The 19,296-nt window shown below is 44.8% G+C and overlaps 1 protein-coding gene across 4 annotated transcripts in view; it reads right to left on the reverse strand.

Moving 5' to 3' along the window:
* LOC119170828 (sodium-dependent phosphate transport protein 3-like) overlaps positions 1–18,387 on the reverse strand; it is an 86,701-nt gene extending 68,314 nt beyond the window's left edge. For 2 of the 4 annotated variants that reach the window (XM_075886602.1, XM_075886599.1), the window contains exons 1-2: positions 18,109–18,387; positions 17,132–17,230 (exon numbers count right to left, since the gene is read on the reverse strand). In XM_075886602.1, the coding sequence (XP_075742717.1) occupies positions 17,132–17,141 (10 nt within the window). In that variant the 5' untranslated portion in view covers positions 17,142–17,230; positions 18,109–18,387. Of the gene's footprint in view, positions 1–17,131; positions 17,231–17,701; positions 17,875–18,108 lie in introns of those variants that run through there. The other 2 variants (XM_075886600.1, XM_075886601.1) reach the window with 2 other exon arrangements.
* Between the last annotated feature and the right edge of the window lie 909 nt (positions 18,388–19,296).

A 19,296-nucleotide genomic window follows, 5' to 3' on the forward strand; every position in this document is an offset into this window, starting at 1 on the left:
GCAGCACGACGAGCCGCAGGTGCCTCACAAATCCGATGAAACAATCTCCCCTCCTGTGTTTTTCAGCAATACTCGTCCTCTCAATACTCCCCGTGATATCAACATATGATCTGCTCGCCATCACCCATATCAGCTGTTTGTCCACTAGCAAGTACACGCGCATGCTGCCCTTCCTCCTAGCACAGCCAGGAGGAACACACAGCCAGGAGGCCAGACGCGCTGACAAATGCAGCGTAACAAAAGAAAAGGTGAAACGCACAAGGGCTTTTTTGGTATCATCAAACGCATCCTCACTCTGAATTTATGGCACCATTTCAAAACATTATCGCAGTTACGTGTTCCTTGTTAACTCGTGCACAACTGCAAGACTACCTTTTTTGACCTCTGGGTGGTATTGGGGCCCTTTCAAGGGACCGTGAAACACTTTTTGAACATGATCAAGAAATGCTGTGGATCAGTAGTTCAGGCTTCCGAGAACAGGCGAGCCAAATATTATAGCACGGTATGCTCCCTGCCTGAAATTCACTATAAATTCTTAAATCAGCTACCTATTGCTTTCTCTCCTATTGGCAACTGAGAATACATGCTCAAAAATCACTCGTCACAGCCATTGTATGAGCCATTGGTTCATTCGAGCATGGCTCGCTTGGTCGTTGCTCCGGCCTGCTCCGGGAGGCCACAACTTGTTCGCACGCAAGTGCACTGAAAAGTTGCGTTAAAAAAAAAAAAAAAAAGGGTGAAAGGTCATGAGGTGCACGTGAGACAATTTCTTTCCCTGTGCCATCCCTCCCTGCTTAGCTTTGAGTGTTTTCTTCTCTCATACTAGATGGATTCTACGACTTCTTTCAGCGGTGATATTGTGAGGCAATGGGCTTGTTTAGTCAATTTATTCCATGGCTACTTGAAAAAGTGTTGCAGGGCCCCCTTAATGAAAATTCACTGCAGAGCTACTACGTCATGCACAGAAGTGTGCTGGATAAAAATTGCACAATTAGTGATTGACATGGTTTGTACACGGAGTTCGGCTACAAGATTTAACTTACTGGGGGAACTGAATGTCTCAAGTAAATACAGGCAGTGCATGCTTACGATGATTTTTGCTGGTAAGATTAAATGCATACCATACAGGCAACACATTCTTTATGCATTGGCTAAGGTTGCACAACCTCTGAAACAAAATACTTAGCCTAATGTTTCGCAAGTCCATAACTGATGCAATCCAACCATTTCAATATTGGCAGATTTCATTAGTTTTTAATGAAGCCTATAGTCTCTGTAGCAAACCAGCTAAAATTTTTAACAGTGTTCTTTAGAAAATAAGATTTTTCTTAGGAACAATACTAAAAACAGCAAAGACCCCTGTTATTTTATTTTATTTTAAACTGCACAAATAATTAAATATCCTTGCAAGAGCCACCATGTCATCTTGTGAAACTGTGTGCTCATTTGAGAGTTGTCTAAATACCTATACTTCCTTCAATACAAACAGGTTAAAATTATTTATGTCCTTATCAATTTAATCTTTTATACTTATAGCATAATGCTTCCTTCTTACTCATAAGCATGTCACAGACTTGGTACATCAACAGACTTGGTACATCAACTGGGAGTGTATTTCGGCTAAGTAAGTTGCGATTTCCTAAGTATATTCCTTGCGTGTGTTCCCACAGGAAGTCCGAATGCCAATATATTATAGGTCTTCTTATACTAAAACTATTCGCACAAATGGCAATAAATATTAAAAAAAGCATAAAGTAAGGATATACATATTTAAAATAAAAGACCATCAAGTATGCAGCCAATACTGGAAGAACAGTCCGTAAGTCCATAAGCAGGCAGCATGCATGTAGCATACATGTTAACTAAAGAAAGGCTACTACAAAAGCGTAATTAGTACATGACATGCTTGAACAAACAGGTGCGTTATGCATTTCAGCTATAGTTGGGATTTTAGAAATAAATTTACTGTCTGAAAATGCCCCCCCCCCCCCCCCTCCCGGTGGTCTAGTGACTGAGGTACTCGGCTGCTCACCCTCAGGTCGCAAGATCAAATCCCGCCTGCGGCGGCTGCATTTCCAATAGAGGCGGAATCGTTGTAGTCCCGTGTGCTGAGATTTGGGTGCATGTTAAAGAACCGCAGGTGGTCAAAAATTTCAGGAGCCCTCCACTACAGCGTCTCTCATAATCATATGGTGGTTTTGGAATGTTAAACTCCACATATCAATCAACTGTCTAAAAATGAAAGAGTGGAAGGAATACCACACGTCCATGACTAACAGTTAACATATACGATGCAAAAAAAAAAAAGCCCTCTTCCAATGTCAGTTCCTGACAGCTGTAATACAGCGCTTGTCTAGAAAGAAGTAGAGTTTTTCAGAAAGTGTTTGTTGAAAATTTAGGCACATCATCCTAATATTTTTCAAAATGTACCCATTCTGCATTAACACAGCGCTTCAAGAGACTCAGTTAATCACTGAAGGCTCCCTGGAACACAGAAACTATAGTGCTCTTCAGTTTCTCGTTACAAGTTTCTGAATCGCCTGGACTGAGCTACGGTGCTGTCCTTTGATAACCCTTTTCAGTTGGTTTAAAAAAAAGTATTTTGAACTAGTGAAATTCGGGACTGTGTGGTGCTATGTTTGGCTAAAAAGTCGACGACAGCAAAAACGGTGTGGCTTGGCGCATTGTCCCAACTTATTGCGATGAAGGGGCGTTCTGACCACTGCTCATTTTTAACTAACTCCCGTCCATCTTGAAACAGCTTGTTCCATTCAGGAACATGTGACCGGCCCATGACACCACTACCCTAAGCAGTCTTGCCCGTGTCACTGGTCTCACTTGCAATTTACCAGTTTGACGCAGAACCCCACCATGCAATGAAGCTCTAATAAATGATATATTGTCAAGATGACTAAACACTATGAAAAGGGGTCTCCTCGAACTCAATGCACACTCTGTATACGCAAGGAGAAGACCGGCCTCTGGTGCATTGTTAGCAGAGTCCTTCCACTACCCGAAAAGTGCAGTAGCATCCCCTCCTTCACCACATTTTCGCAGGAATAAAAATCAGCCCTATTACTGTACGGTGCAGTAGTGCACTTAGGACAGGGACGGGAACATATATACAAAGTATTTGTCTCAAATACGTTCAATTGTGAGTGTAGCAAGCGTCGTGACCATGTCTCCTTTATTCCTGCCCAAGGTGCGCTACTTCACCGTAACGTATAGGAGGAGGAGGAATAAATGAGGAAGGACAGGGAGGTTACCAGTTCTCAGACTGGCTGGCTACCCTGTAAGTTCATGAGTTATACCGTAACGTATAACTCATGAACTAGCCCAGCCCTCAACGTTACTATACCTTCAGGACAAACCTCGCGCTACAGAACTGCACCTTTTCACACTAAACACTGTAATGAAATGGCAAGTCGCAGTTCTTTTACTTAAGAGCTATGCTTTATGAAAATATCTTCTTTCTAACACTCATCTCCCTAAACGTATGAGAAAACTCAACAATCTAGTTCTGCACAGCACTTGATTGCAAACTAAGAGGCTTTTCTTTCTGAGAAATCAGTATAGATTTCCTTGTGGTTTCGTGCAACCAATGTGTTCCTTCACTTAGCAGAAATCATTAGTGCACTAATAGTTATGTGCAATACAAATACGCCTAGTTAAACAAGCCCATTACAGTACTCGTAGCCCCGCCGCGATGGTCTAATAGCTAAGGTACTCGGCTGCTGACCCGCAGATCGCGAAATTGAACGCCAGCTGCGGTGGTTGCATTTTGAATGGAGGCGAAAACGCTGTAGGCCCGCGTGCTCAGATTTGGATGCACGTTAAAAAACCCCAGGTGGTTAAAATTTCCGGAGCCTTTCACTACGGCGTCTCTCATAATCACATGGTGGTTTTGGGACGTTAAGCCCCACATATCCATCAATCCAATACTTGTGCTGATCACAGGCACAAAAAATATATAGGAGCATAATTTTTCACAAGAATGAGGTTAGTGTAAACTAATTTCATTCGCTTAATGCGAACTACAATACGGGCAACTTTCACCTGTTCTCTGAGCCATACAGCTGTCTTCTGATTTTTTTAAACTTATGTTTAATATTTTCCATTCTATTGCATGCTGCATGGTCCTTGACTTTATCTCGATTTTCTTTGTAATAATTTAAAAACAGAGAGACATTTATTATGATACTATAGCTAATAGGTAGGTGTGAATTAAAGTTGGTACCAGCAGCTCGAGAGACACAATGAAACAGCAAAAGAAAACAAAAGAAAAAATGTGTTGATGATGAAGGCAAAAATGTGGTGAACGAACTTGAGCAGCTATGAATCTTCAGTGTCTCAAATCTAGACTACTCTCTCAGAAAAATTTGTCAAAAGCACTTAAAATTTCATGTGAATGAAGAAAGTCTGGCTGTGTTTTTAAAAAGCACAAGCATTTTTGAAAAATGCTATTTTGTGAACTTGAACAAATATTGAGCCTATCTTATCTTGTCATTTTCACAGGTGAGCAAAGATGTGATCTATATATTACAATACATGAGCGAGCACCCCCAGAACAACCTCGCAGATGCAATAGAGGACACCTTATATTGTGGCTATACTGCCTGTTTTACTCTACAAGACTCTTACAACAAACTGCATTAATGCTGCGGACATGTCGCTTAAAAACTTTTCTACTATATCACACTGGTAAGTGCGGTGTGAACAGTTTACGCAGCTCATAAGTTATAAATAGTGGTACAGAGCTCCACAAAAAAAGCTTCTGAAGAGACTTCATTAAATAGGCAAGTATGAAATAAGAACTGTGCCTGTTTTATTTTATTTTACGTTTTCAATGAGAGCTATAGAAGCAGTAAAGCAGCTAATCACCTCCTCTAGTAGCAACCTTAGATCACAATTGCCTGGCAAGAGCCGACACATTCCTACATATTGTTACGTTTGAAAGAGACTGGTAGACGTTGAAAGGGGCCGTTTATTAGGTCGCGAGGGGCAGCTCAGAAGCGGCCGACTGGTTAAAGATCCTCCTGATCCTCTTCTTCCTCTCTCGCTCTGGGCGACAAGTGCGTTCACCGTATACGCTTCTTTTTCTTCGTGCATGTACGCAACATTCCTCTCCGCGCAGGCGAAGGCCGCCGGACGAGTCAGTCGAGTTGTCGTGGCGTGTACAGTTTCAGGCGGGCAACATGAACCACTTGAGTTTTGGCAGCTCAACGACCACTCGCCGTGAGACGAGCTATTACATAGTTGACCTCTGTAAGTCTGTCGACAATGACAAAAGGTCCACCGTAAGTGGCCAAAAACTTTTGGCATAACCCGCGCTTGCGCATCGGAGTCCACAACCACACCAGATCACCACGGCGATAAATCACTGGTCGATGGTGAATGTCATAGCGTGCCTTCGCCTTGTCTTGCGATGCCAATGTGCGCAGTAGAGCTATGCGACGCGCCTCTTCGGCGATGCAGAGAGTCTCGGCGACAGTGACGTTGTCGTGGTCACAGAAAGGCAATATTGTGTCGATTGTGTACCAGGGCGAACGTGCATAAAGCAAAATGAAAGGGCTATAGCCTGTAATCTCATGCTTCGCGGTGTTGAACGCGTAAGTAATGAAAGGGAGTACGTCATCCCAGTTCTTGTGGTTGCAGGAGACATACATAGACAACATGTTGATAATGGTGCGGTTGGTACGCTCCGTCAGCCCATTAGTTTGGGGGTGGTACGGTGTCGAGTGACGCAGGCGGGATTCACATAAACGGAGTAGCTCCTCCACGACATCCGCTGTGAATTGTCGTCCACAATCACTGATAATCAGGCGAGGTGGGCCATGTCGGAAGATGACGTACTGTAACAAAAACGACGAGACTTCACTGGCAGTTGCGGAGGGGACGGCCGCCGTCTCGCAGTAGCGTGTGTGGTAGTCGACGCAAACAATTATCCATTGGTTACCCTTAGCCGATTTTGGGAAGGGGCCCAGAAAGTCAATGCCCACTTGTTCAAAAGGTGCGCCCGAAGTAGGCATCGGCTGTAGAAGACCAGCTGGACCAGTTGATGGACGTTTGTGACGCTGACATTGCATGCAGCTTGCCACATAACTCTCAACAGACTTCTGCATACCAGGCCAATAAAAGCGCTCTTTAGTCCGGTGAAGCGTCCGCGCCAAACCTAAATGTCCAGATGTAGGGTCGTCGTGCATGACACTCATAATAACTGTTTGCAGGCTCTCCGGGACCACTAGAAGGAAACGCGCACCACTGCTGGAGAGGTTCCTTTTGAACAACAGTCCATCACGCATACAGAAACGGCGGGCACTAGTGGAAGCGGATGCAGCGGCAAATAGTGGTGCCAGTTTAGCATCCTTCCGCTGTTCTGCTCTGAAACTGGGATAGTCCGGGAACGTAGGCGACACAGACGCTACAAGCTGGTTAAGGTCATCGGATTCACAGTCTGTTGTGCTAAGTGGCATACGTGAAAGACAGTCCGCGTCAGCATGTCGAAGACCACTCTTGTAAGCGACGGTAAAACTGTATTCTTGTAGCCGGAGTGCCCAGCGCGCAAGGCGGCCACAAGGGTCACGAAGGTTGACAAGCCAACACAACGAGTGGTGGTCAGTTACGACTGTGAATGGGTGTCCGTACAGGTAAGACCTAAACTGCTGAATTGCAAATAATACCGCCAGGCATTCTTGTTCCGTAACAGTGTAGTTTTTTTCCGGCCTGCTTAGGGAGCGACTTGCGTATGCGATGACGTGTTCGCGGTGGCCGTAACGTTGTACTGGGATGGCTCCAATACCTATGCCGCTAGCATCCGTATGAAGCTCTGCCGGAGCAGAAGGACTGAAGTGCTGAAGGACGGGTCGTGACGTCAGCAAAAACTTCAATTGACTGAATGAAGAATCGCACTCCGGAGTCCACTCAAAGGAATTGTCCTTTTGTAAGAGGCATGTGAGAGGATACGCCACGTCGGCAAACTTCGGAATAAAGCGGCGGAAGTACGAACAAAGCCCCAGGAAACTACGAAGCTCCTTGACGGAACGCGGCGCATTGAACGCCTCAACTGCTGCTGTCTTCTGGGGGTCAGGGCGGATGCCATCCTTGTCAACGAGATGCCCGAGCACAAGCGTCTGGCGGTCTCCGAAGTGGCATTTTTTCGAGTTTAAAATCAGGCCAGCGTTTCGGATGCAGTTCAAAACAGTATCCAGACGAGAGTTGTGTTCACTGAACGTGCGGCCAAAGATGACGTCGTCGAGGTAGCACATGCAAATGTTCCACTTCAAGCCACGCAGAATGGTGTCCATAAATCTCTCGAAGGTTGCCGGTGCTTGCACAGTGCAAATGGCATCACGTTGAATTCGAAGAGCCCATCAGGGGTTACAAAGGCAGTCTTTTCCTGGTCCTCTGGGTGCATCGGAATTTGCCAATAACCGGATCGTAAGTCTACGAAGCAAAAATAAGAGGCCGAATGTAAGCAGTCTATTGCGTCCTCTATACGGGGCAGCGGGTATACGTCCTTTTTAGTCACGGCATTCAGTCGGCGATAGTCGACACAATATCTCCAAGATACATCTTTCTTCTTAACAAGGATTACCGGTGCTGCCCACGGACTGGTTGACTCTTGTACCACTCCCTTTTGCATCATTTCCTGCACTTGGTCGTTGATAATTTGTCTTTCTGACGGGGAAACACGATATGGTTTTTGGCGAATCGGACTTGCCGCGCCAGTGTTGATGGTATGGCGCATTCGAGACAGGGGGATAGGGATTACTTTGCCCTTCTGCGCAAAGTCAAATACCGAAACGTGCTTCAACAGCACATTCATTAAAGTTCGGCGCTCGCTTGAGCTAAGCGACTTATTTATCGTTGCCATAAGCGCCCCGTCCAAATTGTGACAACCAGTTCCGTCACGTTCTTCCGGCACGTCTGTGAGCTCGACCACTGATAAGGTCGCGTGTTCTTTGCTGACCGAAGCTAATTTCAAACCATTGGGTAGGGTCACGGGCTCAGAGGAACAGTTTACAGTCCATAGGCCAGTTCTTCCGCCATCAATCGACACCACACAATGGGGAACCAACACATTCTTCTTCACGCAGTTTATGTGCATTGGTTCTACGCTCGCATCGAAGCTGTCAGAATCAGTGCCGCGACAAACAACAGGAACACGTACGGTAGACAACACAGGTATGAACGTATCGCCACAGACACACAGCGCAGTTTGGTCATTTGCTGGAGTTTCCAGAAGTTCTGAAGGCATCTGGCCACTCACAAAGACTTTCCCCGTGCAACAGTCTACAGTGGCACCACATTCTCGCAAGAAGTCCATGCCGAGAATGACATCATGTGTCGACCGAGGAATAATCGCAAACTCTGTCCTTATCATAAGGCCTCCCAAAAATACCTCAGCACTACACACACCCATAGGGCGCAATGGCTCTCCACTCAGTCCACAGAACGTTGAAGTTTCATCCCAGGTAAAAACAACTTTCTGTCCTAACACGTCTTTAAAGGAACCACTCATCACGGAAATCGTTGCACCTGTGTCCACCAAAGCCATCACAGGCACATGATCCACCAAAACATGCACTTTGTTTTTAAACATACACACAGGAGGTATTTCTCTCAGTAGCACGTTTCCAGCAACCTCACCCCCATTGGCCGCGCTGGCTAGTTTTCCGGTGGCGAAGAGGGCGCTTTGCGACGCAGCGGTGAAGGAGAACGATGAGCACGAGGTCGCGGTGGGGGCGTTACACTCCTGTCAGATGCCGGGGAGTGGTTGCCGAAGTTGCTGGGCCAATAGTTGTCATCAGGTGGTATGTGGGCCGGCCGCCGGACACCATGAGGCTGTTCGAAGGGTCGTGAAAAGTCGCATGGTTGGTGATACCGAGGAGTCACCCAACGGTTGCAAAACCGCGATATGTGGCCTGGCACACCGCAGGAATAGCACACCGGCCGAGGTCGAAACGTCGGTCGCTCGTCGATGAATAGAGCATCATCATTTGCTCTTGTGTGACGGATGTACTGGTTGGGAGCGTCGTACCGAGACGTCGGGTGTCGAGGAGGCATGCGCTGAGAGCGTCGGTCATACCGCGACGCGGGAAATCTGGTTGTCATTCTTGACTGTGGGGCTGGGCTGTACTCCACAGTTGCCGCGCTCATCGTCGGTTGCCATGGGGTCAAAGGAGGCACATCCATAGCCTCACGTGGCAGACACAACTCGCGATGGTCAGCTGTCGAACACGACATTTCTCGGTGGGACAGTTCCTCATGAACAATCTGTCGAATGGTAGAGAAAAGGTCGAGGCCAGGATTCGTGTCCACACCGGCAACAGTTGTAACGTTAGCCAGCCTACCAAACTTGGGCGCAATTCGACGCATCTTGAGCGTTTCAAACGTTCGGCAATGCTGAATGACGTCGGACACAGAAGTGAGGCTTTCTTTTCCAATTAGAAAATTATACACGTCCTCAGCAATCCCCTTGAGCAGATGCCCAACTTTGTCCTCTTCCGACATGGTAGTACAGACAACCTTGCACAGCCTTAACACTTCTTCTATGTAAGTGTTGCATGTCTCACCTGGTAGCTGTGCCCCTTGTGACAGTGTTTGCTCAGCCCGCTTCTTTCTAGCAACCGAGTCGCCGAAACACGCTTTGAGCTCTTCAACAAAAAGATCCCACGTCGTGAGTGCGTCCTCGTGGTTCTCGTACCATACCAGTGCGGTGTCGGTCAGGGAGAACACTACGTTGGCTAGCATAGCGGCTGCATCCCAACCGTTGGACTTGCCCACACGTTTGTACTTAGTGAGCCAGGCGTCGACATCTTCTTCGGCTTTTCCTTCGAGGGCGGAGGAACTCGGTAGTATGGAAGCGGGCCAGATGATGCCGTCCTGGAAACGCCTGCTTCATCGGGCATGTCGAAGTCACTCACGGCAGAATGTGGGAGACCGGCAAGTCGACGGCTTCGTCGAAGCTGTGGCAGTGATCGTTCCGTAGTTGAAGCGCTTACCCAGCTCCTCCACCACTCTGTTACATTTGAAAGAGACTGGTAGACGTTGAAAGGGGCCGTTTATTAGGTCGCGAGGGGCACCTCAGAAGCGGCCGACTGGTTAAAGATCCTCCTGATCCTCTTCTTCCTCTCTCGCTCTGGGCGCGTTCACCGTATACGCTTCTTTTTCTTCGTGCATGTACGCAACAATATGTTTCCAAAGCTGTTCGAATTTTAACATTGGCTAAAATTATTTGTCAATAAAGTAATTTCGGTTTGCAAGTTTTTTAAAATTACTGGGGGTAAAAATTACTGGCGGCGTGCTATTTTTAAAGTGGGAATATGTGCCGTGCGAAAGTCACAGTTGCTGCTTTCTAGCTCTCTAAAAATACAGATTTTTCACAAAAGCTTCAGTAATGAGTAACACAAGCATAACATGGTCACCTTTTGTATATAAATGTTTGATTTAAAAAGTGATCACTCAAACAAAACTTCAAAAAAAAATGAAACACATCTGCAAAATCATGCAATGAACACGACCATATACAATTCATTTGCAAGAAGGCATGTAAATAAAAACAACCAACATAGGAGTGCTTGGCAATCACTTGTTTACTTTGTTATCTGCGACTCAGTAAAGACAAAAATAAACACAGCGATTTTAGCAGACAAGAGTGCACCCTGTAGGAAAGCTTTTCCTTAACTTGAAAGCCTTGACTGATTTGCATTATTATCTGCCATTTGGGCCTTTCTGAACCAACCATGTCATGCCTTTAAATGCATGCTTCTTGGATAGTAACAACAACTATTCGCAATGCAGATGCAGATTTTCGTGCCATGTAAGCCTCCCAAAACATCAGCCTTGCATAAAAAAAATGCAATGCCATGCTACTGTTGCAGGCTAAACTCAGCTACTAAAATGACAACACACTTCTGCTGATTGTATGTCAGCAGCCATTGAATACATCGCGTATTACAATTACTATGGCAATGTTAAGTGAAAACTAAGCCTATACGATACTCGTATACCATTAACATTGCTAATAAACACCAACATCCAACTATTTGGTACTGTATTCACCGGAAGTTTCATACTTATTATATGCAAAGTTGTGTAGAGTTTCTGTCCTTCTCTGCAAAACAATTATATACAAAGATGTTCTAAGAGTTTAATATGCAGAAGAAGCATTATCAGGCTACTAACAGGTCAAGGCATTGTTTAAGAGGCTAAAGATACTTATTCATAGATTGCTATGCACGTCAGCATGTGTGCTGTTGCTAAAATAAACAAGCTGAAAGTTTGTTTGTGTTCCGTATGCATTTCCCCACAAAACTTGGCACCCTCCATAGTCCTTCAATGAGCTACTGTTATAGCACATAGAGAATCATTCTGTCTGAATAGAGCTGCGCACTGCCAGGCAATGTTTGTATGAGACATAAAGTTCTATAAAAAATTGCCAAAAATGCACTACTGCTGCCACACAAGACTAGAATATAGGAAGTGGCATGAAGCCTAGCTTCTTGGCAAGGTAGATTACTTACAGCAAGTCTCGACAGTGGTCGCACAAGGTCGACAACGTGATGACCATTTACGACATCTCGTATCTCGGCTAAGGCCGTGCTATGCAGCTTTACAACGGTGTTAATCTAGCAAGCGTGCGCTGCGATAGTCGTATCAAGGTTTCCCAAGCTTTCCAAAATAACAAATTGCGACACACGAAGACTAGCGCACAAAGTAAACACGGAATAAGCCTGCAAAAGCTGCGTATGAAGGACCCCACTTTGATGGCTGGCTTTACATCGCTACGCATTACTTATGAGGATAAACTCTTATTTCAAGACAAAGTTATCCGAACAAATGTTTAGTCATAAGCTGTCGATAAGTTCTTGAAGTTAAATGGCAGTTCTATATAGTGTATGCAAATGAACATAAAGGGGATAGAAAATGAAGATGGCTATGTTAGAAATGGTTGACCACAAATGAAATCAGATGCATGACTGCATCAAGTGAAACCCTTAACGACAGTCTCAAAAACGTGCATGGTTGTAACTTGTACTTTAACATATTTACCTTCCATCTTGTCAATGCAAACTATTATTTTATTATTATTATTATTTGGTTTGAGTACAAATAAAACACGAATACAGAGGAAATAGGAAGGGAACAGGCCGCCAACTGCCACCTATAGGGGCACAACTTCTGACAACATGTGCTGTGTTAATTCTGTTACTGTTGACTTCTTTGCTGTACACTAGTGCCTCAAACGTTAATCCGTTAGGTTTGAAATTAAACATGTGCAATCGAAAAGCAGCCAGCCAAGACATTTTTGACAGCATTCAGCAATATCTCCTTCTCTGTGGTCTACACGTCTTCTCTGTGGTCTACACGTGCCCTTACTTTAAATACACAACCGTCCAGTCTGATCACTTTTACAAGACAGTAATACACTCTACAAGTAAAGAAATAGCACTTGCTGTTTAGACATTACAAAAAGAGATATGATATTATCCATAAGTTTAAAAATTCTAATGACTCTCGGAAGATCTTCATTTGTTTTATACTGCTGATGTAATTTTTGCCAATGCTCACTGTCCCTCCTTTGTCCTGATAACCATTATCCTAATGCCCATTAGTTCTTCTTAATCAATACAAGCAGATAAATGCCCTTGGTACGTGCTGTACATACTGAAGTATTTGTACTATTCTTTGTTTTTCATAATCACTACAAGCACAGTAGTCAAGTATTTGCTCTTTGAGTACACACAGACTATCTGTAGACGTATCTGTGCTGAATTACCTGTACACATGTTGTTTCGGCTCTGTTCACGACTGAGTGTAATCTCATCACAAGCTCTTTTTCAACACCATCGTATGCATCTGCTTTCTTGAGTGCTGGGGTGCCTGCTCCTAACCTTTTGCAATAGCAGTGAGAGACACGTACGCACCCTAGTAATTTTTCTTAAAGAAAGTACTATACTTTGTTTCTTACATCGTCTACTAGCAAGACTTCTTGCAGTCAATGTGTTCACGACAAGAAATAGTTCATCGTTCTTACCACCAATGAGAGATATTTTTTGTTATTACGGTGAGAAGTAATAGAAAATATTTCATGCCTTACTAACAAAAGCAGTGCAGGGAAGGACACTACAGAGTCATTTGGTCACCGCATTCTTTTGTGCTCTCCTCGCTTTATTCTGTTCCCCAGTTGCCCCAAGGGGGAGCACAAAAAAAAGCGAGGGAGCACCAGCCCTAATCAGATGACACACGAGTGACCATAAGACGCGCAGAACTATATGTTTTGCTGGTTGAACTTCTTGCACAGCTTGCACAGCATTGCACCTTATGTGTGAAACGTAGTATAGGAGCAAAGTGTTAAAAAAATACAATGGAAATTAGTGCCAAGCAGTAAGAGCGTACGCTACAGGATGCACAGTTTAATTGTTTTAAGAGGAGAAGGCTGGCAATTGAACAATTACCTATATTGTGACGTAAGTTTTGGATGCCTCATGAAACACGAATTTTGACCCTCGGCGTCCCACAGCGTTCAAGATGAGGGATGAGAAAAATCAGTACGTGATGACATCGCATATTACAAACGCTTGCGTCGTCAGGCCACGTTGCCATCGCTAGAGAACGAATTGCAGGCAAATGCCTACTTTATTCCTTGCGTTTCTATTATGCCATTTGGATAGTGTGAGCACAAACTATAAGTTCACGGTGGTTTTTATAATACGTATCTTTATAGTGCCTGTAAGTGCCTCAACGCCAATAGGTGCCTATACGTGCCTATTTTCAATATTAGGATCTATATAATCACTGTGTAACCTAAAATTTCATTTTTGAGTGCCGTTTGAGACCCTTATTCATGTTACTGTGCAATAAACATTGTTTGAAAATCGACGAGCTTCCGCGTAATACTTTAGTTCAACCAACTTTCAAATAACAGCCACTAGGAGCAATGAAATGGGATGCGCCGGCCATCATACATCGCTGCACCGCTGCAGTGACATGGCACGAGTAGTTTGTGAATACGGAACCATGGAGAGACATCAGGGGAAAGGAGAGTGAGCAGTAAAAGAAAGAAAAAATATTATGGCACACAGCTTTTGCATTGTTCCAATTCGCTTTTTAAGAGGTTCACCTACAGGGGTAAAATTCACTCTACGCAATTAGATGTAGCCAATACTAGGCACAAGGAGCACAGGTAACAATTTTTTTCAGGGATGGGCACAGGCCCAGTGTGCCACCCCCTGGCTGTGCCACTGCTAGGCATTCCACCCTTCTAGCTTTTCAACGGTCCTCTATCTGCTCTGAGTCATGCCAAATAGAAAGAGGCTGAGGAACATGTTGACTCGACAATGGACACTTGACTAAGCTGGCTATCAAAGAATTTGTAATACCCTTTCCTTGAGCTTAGCCCTCAAGGCTAAAATGCAATAGTGTGCGCATCAACTTCAAGCGTGCTACAAGGAAAGAAACATTTGTGCATGTAACATTGGCTGTTCAAAACTATTCTAGTATGTCTGCTGTATCTATAGTAGATAAGCACCGACTACACCATAATTCTTCACTTAGCAAATTGACGACATACCCACAGCAGAAGCACTGACATTTGGGCAAGCTGGATTCTGTTGCGCATGTCTACTGGATTGAATGTGACACCCCAAGGGCAGATGTAAAGACAAGCACAGTGGCATTTGTGTACCATCTTTGCGTCTTTTCCTGTTGTGTCACGCAGAATCCAGTCATCATGCTTCAAGAGCCCATCATACGCATCCGAACTGCACAGCTGCACAATTTTTGATGGGTTGGCAGCTTCAAGCCACCCACTCCTAGCGCAATTGACTTGTTTTGACGGCTGGCGCGATTCTGAGATTCTGTCACATAGTATTACTTGCATAAGGAAACTCCTTTTTCTAATTGGCATTTTCACAGCATAATTTTTTATTAGAAAGCAGTTCTTAGAGGATCGCTCCTGCGTTGAGCAGGGTCCCTCTCAGTGGGGTAGCCAACAGACATGAGGAAGTAACCGACACACGTGACATAATAAAATGAAAAAGAAATATCCAAGTTTGGATAAAACTTGAACCCGGGCCCTCCCTGAATCGCAGTTGAGCATTCTATTAAAGGCCACAATGGTGCTTGAAAACGGCTTGCAAAAAGACCCTACAAAAGTGTCATGTTGGGCAAGAAATTACGTCAATGTAAGTAATATACCATCGCAGAAGAGTCAGATAACAACCAGTCATCACACAATGCAAAATGCGAAACAAATGTGTGGTTTAATGTTTCCCACCCACTGCTAAGTGCGCAGCCATAACTCTTCATCGTCAACAAAGTGCCTGTAATACCTTATAGATGTGTAGCCGGTACCTTGCTTATCTGCAGGAAGATGAATAATGGTGTAGAGGCTGCTGTCCCAGTCACAAAAATCATGTCATAGTCGATAATGTGCAAAAGTCAGAACGTCAAACATGGTTCGCCTTGACACAACATGAAGCTGGACTCAGAATTCACATTATGCAGTATTTTAATCACTGTTAAATTATTTTAAGAAGCATTTGCAAACACTTCCATTGTTGTGTGTTACAACACCTTCTCGTCAAGCAGGAGGCCTGCATTCAATCGTCAGCCACACCGAACCTTTTAATTACTAAACTGCTTGCACCTATGTAGAATTTTCACTCATGAAAAACACTGGTTTTTTGCTCATAACTAGCGACGACAAGACCAAAAGCGGAATTTCGGCTAAATGAGCTTTTTAATGGTATTGTGTAGATAAAAGAAGAGACTATCTCCTAACCGTGTGGGAAAAAGGACAACTGCATGGCTATGTTCAGCAGTTGGTGCCCTTGTGCCATCGCAAAAATAACATTTTTTACTTTTCTTTTGCACATACAGGTCGTGAATCTCTTCATTTTGAAATCATTTACACTGATGCACAAACTTCTTGTGCATACATTTATGAAGTTTAAGGCCTTAAACATGCGTTGACTGCCTATTTTCTTCACTTGAAATGCTGTTTTGCCTGCCTATTTCTGATGCCTAAAAGGCACTCTTTCAATGCCTAAAAATCTGACCTCTAGTTAATAGCATGGCAGTGTAGCTTGGTGAAAGTTAGTTTGATCACATAAGCAATGCAAATGCGCATGAGTAGCCACCGATTTTAGAGGCAAACAATCTTAGGTGCAGGAAGATGCGGAAGTGTGGTGAGGCACGATCAATACATCGAATGAGGTCAAAAGATGATGGCTTTTTGCCTTATTCTTAAGTGCATGCATAAGAGACCCTGGCTGTTGCTATTTTTTTCCAGTAGTGCTCAGAGCAACAAAACGAAATGAATTGGACATGAAAAAACAGTGGTCTAACAACCAATAAGCAGTCTAACAAAAGCTGCGCTCCAAGTGCTGGTCTATGTCCCAGTTGTTAGACCAGTGCTTGTTCTGTTGACTTTCTATTGAGCCGTTCCCCTGTGCGCAAGAAATGAGCAGTTTAGTAGTATACTGTAGGCCTGGCACAGCAGCACCGCTACGATTGTAACGGCCACTCTGTCCGCATTACAATCCACCAGACTTGACTAACAGCTTTTGAGATGATGCAACACATAACACTTGAATATTATTGCTGTCCTCTAAGGACTCGGGCCCACATGGGCAGATTGGCCAAGAATCTGGTGAGTAAGAATCATTGAATATGCATGCACTTTCCTTCTTGCATCATCAACCTTTTCCTTATTCATCCCACTTCCCCAGTGCATATTAGTCATTCTGACTACAAGCTTTCTGTAAGTAAATACTTCCACATTTAATAGTATATATCGCATGTAATATAAGAGATCCTGCTTCTAAAATATCCTAACAAATGCATCCTCTATAAATGCACAGCAGCCCAGAATATATTGGCGATTACGGCATAATTTAGAACTTTATTACTGTTAACTCCGCACAACCCGACGATCGAAAAGTGGCTGAGCTGTCATTCTATTTCACCCGTGAGCTGCTAGAATTACGTGAGCCATCATTCAAATGCACGCACCCGCAAACGTATGCACGCCGACAAAACAATCAACAGTTAAACGTCCACAAGAGAGACGGCAAGAAGCTACGGCAGGTTAAACGGTGGCAGGCATCAGTAAGCACAAACTTACATTTGGCCATAATTCACAGCCCTTTCACGTCAGGACCACAAAAACCAAAGCGCGCCGGTGCAGTTGGCAGACATACGAGTGCGGTAACACGGCGCAGCACTGAAAGGAGAAATAAGAACCCCGTACGTGTGTGGTGAGCGCTCCCGCCGATGCAACAGAGAAGGAGGAAACACAGGACCGCGACAACTGCCACACACAGGAACGACAACTTCTCTCTCCTCCCGTCTAGCGGACCTCGCTCACTCAGTCTTTTCGATTTGTTCTCTTTTCTTTCGCCCAAACGCCAGCTGAGCTGCCGACGCACTCTGGCTATCTCTGAGCGGTTCACGGAGATAATAAAATTGCGGCCTCAAAAGCCAGCAGGCGTGGAGCGTCAGGGCGCTACTTAAACTGGGCACAGGTTATCACGAAAGTTGAGGTCGCCTAACATTAGCACGCGCGAGTTACTCCGACCACAACGCACTATATTTTCCCTGGCGCTTCATAGACCTGACACAGCGCACATCGGTAAAAATGAACTTAAAACTGTGCAAAAAAACTAAAGCTGAACGGCAACCCGACAACTATTACCATCCAGCCTTCGATAAAAGGGAGCCATGTACTGCACAATACGGGAAGCGTGATTGACGAAACAAGATGACAACACGATCGTGGCAGTGGAGGACGAGACCTTATTTATTGAATCACCGCTGTCAATCGCGTACTGTTCGTCCTGTCTAAGACGCTCGATCAGGAAGGCTGCACTTGGCTAGTCATCTTGAGCGATAAAAGAACGTGACACGGAGCAGCTGCTAGCAGTGCGCAGGTGTGGGACGAGGGCGACAAACAACACGATCTCTCGCGAAAAGGAGGCTGCTATCAGCTTTTTTTTTTACAGAGCATCGAGGCAAATTACCGCGACAGCTTTATCATCCCACCGTGCAAGTTGGCACCCGACTCGCCAGGGATTGGATGTTGCGCAAGAACGGTCAACTCACGTGTGGTTTGTTGTCATGTGCTCTTTCCCTTCACGCTCTCTCGTGCATTAAATGTTGCTGATGGCCAGCCGGTTCCGCCCGTGTAACTACTGGCGGCGTGGGACTCTGATAGTGCGACCACCGCGAAAATATGGAAACACGAGACGCCACCGAACCGTCGCCTCCTCTAAATAAGCAGCTACATCGAACACCGTTGGAAACGGCGTTCGAGACTCTTCGCGCATGATTCAGCAACAAGCCCTAAAATAAGAAGTTCAGAACCACGAAAAGCTTCCTCTGTGTGCGCCACAGACTTGCCGCCAGGGCTGTTAGTTGACGAAAACGAAACCGAAATCCATGTTGCGGACGCTCGACGCATAGGGGTCTAATGCTGAAGCAACAGTGAACGTATACCAATAAAATAGTGAGAGATATCGAACATTATTTGCAACTAGGCAGAAAAGGTAACCGATAAAGAAAGGAGATGTGTAAGGTTGATTTCGTGGCAGGCGGTCACTGAAAACTCGGCGCAGACGGGCTGAGCGCATATAATATACTTCCCACCTCTTGCGGTTCTTACACGTGTTTATAACATAGTACTGCAAGGGGTAGTAAAAAGAAGTAACGATGTGGAAGGTTTATGTGTAGGTGATGAGTGTGGAAAGGAGGATCAGGAGAGGTGAAACTATAGTATATATCAAGGGGTGGCAAAAGTACTCATTTTCGCACCACCTTTATATATAGCCTAGCTCACATCAATTCTCAATACCACGTACGCGATGTGAGCTAGGCTGAGTAGGACGGAAAGAAATAGGGAAGCGGGTAAACTATGCAGCCATGAGACGTAGAGAAATTAAGGAAGGATGTGAGGGTCTGAAGGAGGAGACGATACTATATAACAAGTGGATAAGAAACGAAACACCAACTTCAGTGGCGTAGCTGAGCGGGTGCGGGGGGGGGGGGGGGTAGCAAAACAGGCCCTTGCCCCCCCCCCCCCCCCAAACTGCTTTTTCAGCATATTTATACGTTACACCAACAAAAAAGGAACGCGTTCCCACCCTACGTCACCAACAAAAAAAAGTGAAACGCGTTAACATTATCGTTACCAAAAAAAAAAGGAGAAAATTAACGAACATTACCTCTGCCGTTACTCCGCAATCATAAATTTTAATCAACGTGTCTTTGCTGTAGGAAGCCCCAATATAATTT

The sequence above is a fragment of the Rhipicephalus microplus genome, chromosome 2 (assembly GCF_043290135.1).
Source record: "Rhipicephalus microplus isolate Deutch F79 chromosome 2, USDA_Rmic, whole genome shotgun sequence".
NCBI classification, from domain to species: domain Eukaryota; kingdom Metazoa; phylum Arthropoda; class Arachnida; order Ixodida; family Ixodidae; genus Rhipicephalus; species Rhipicephalus microplus.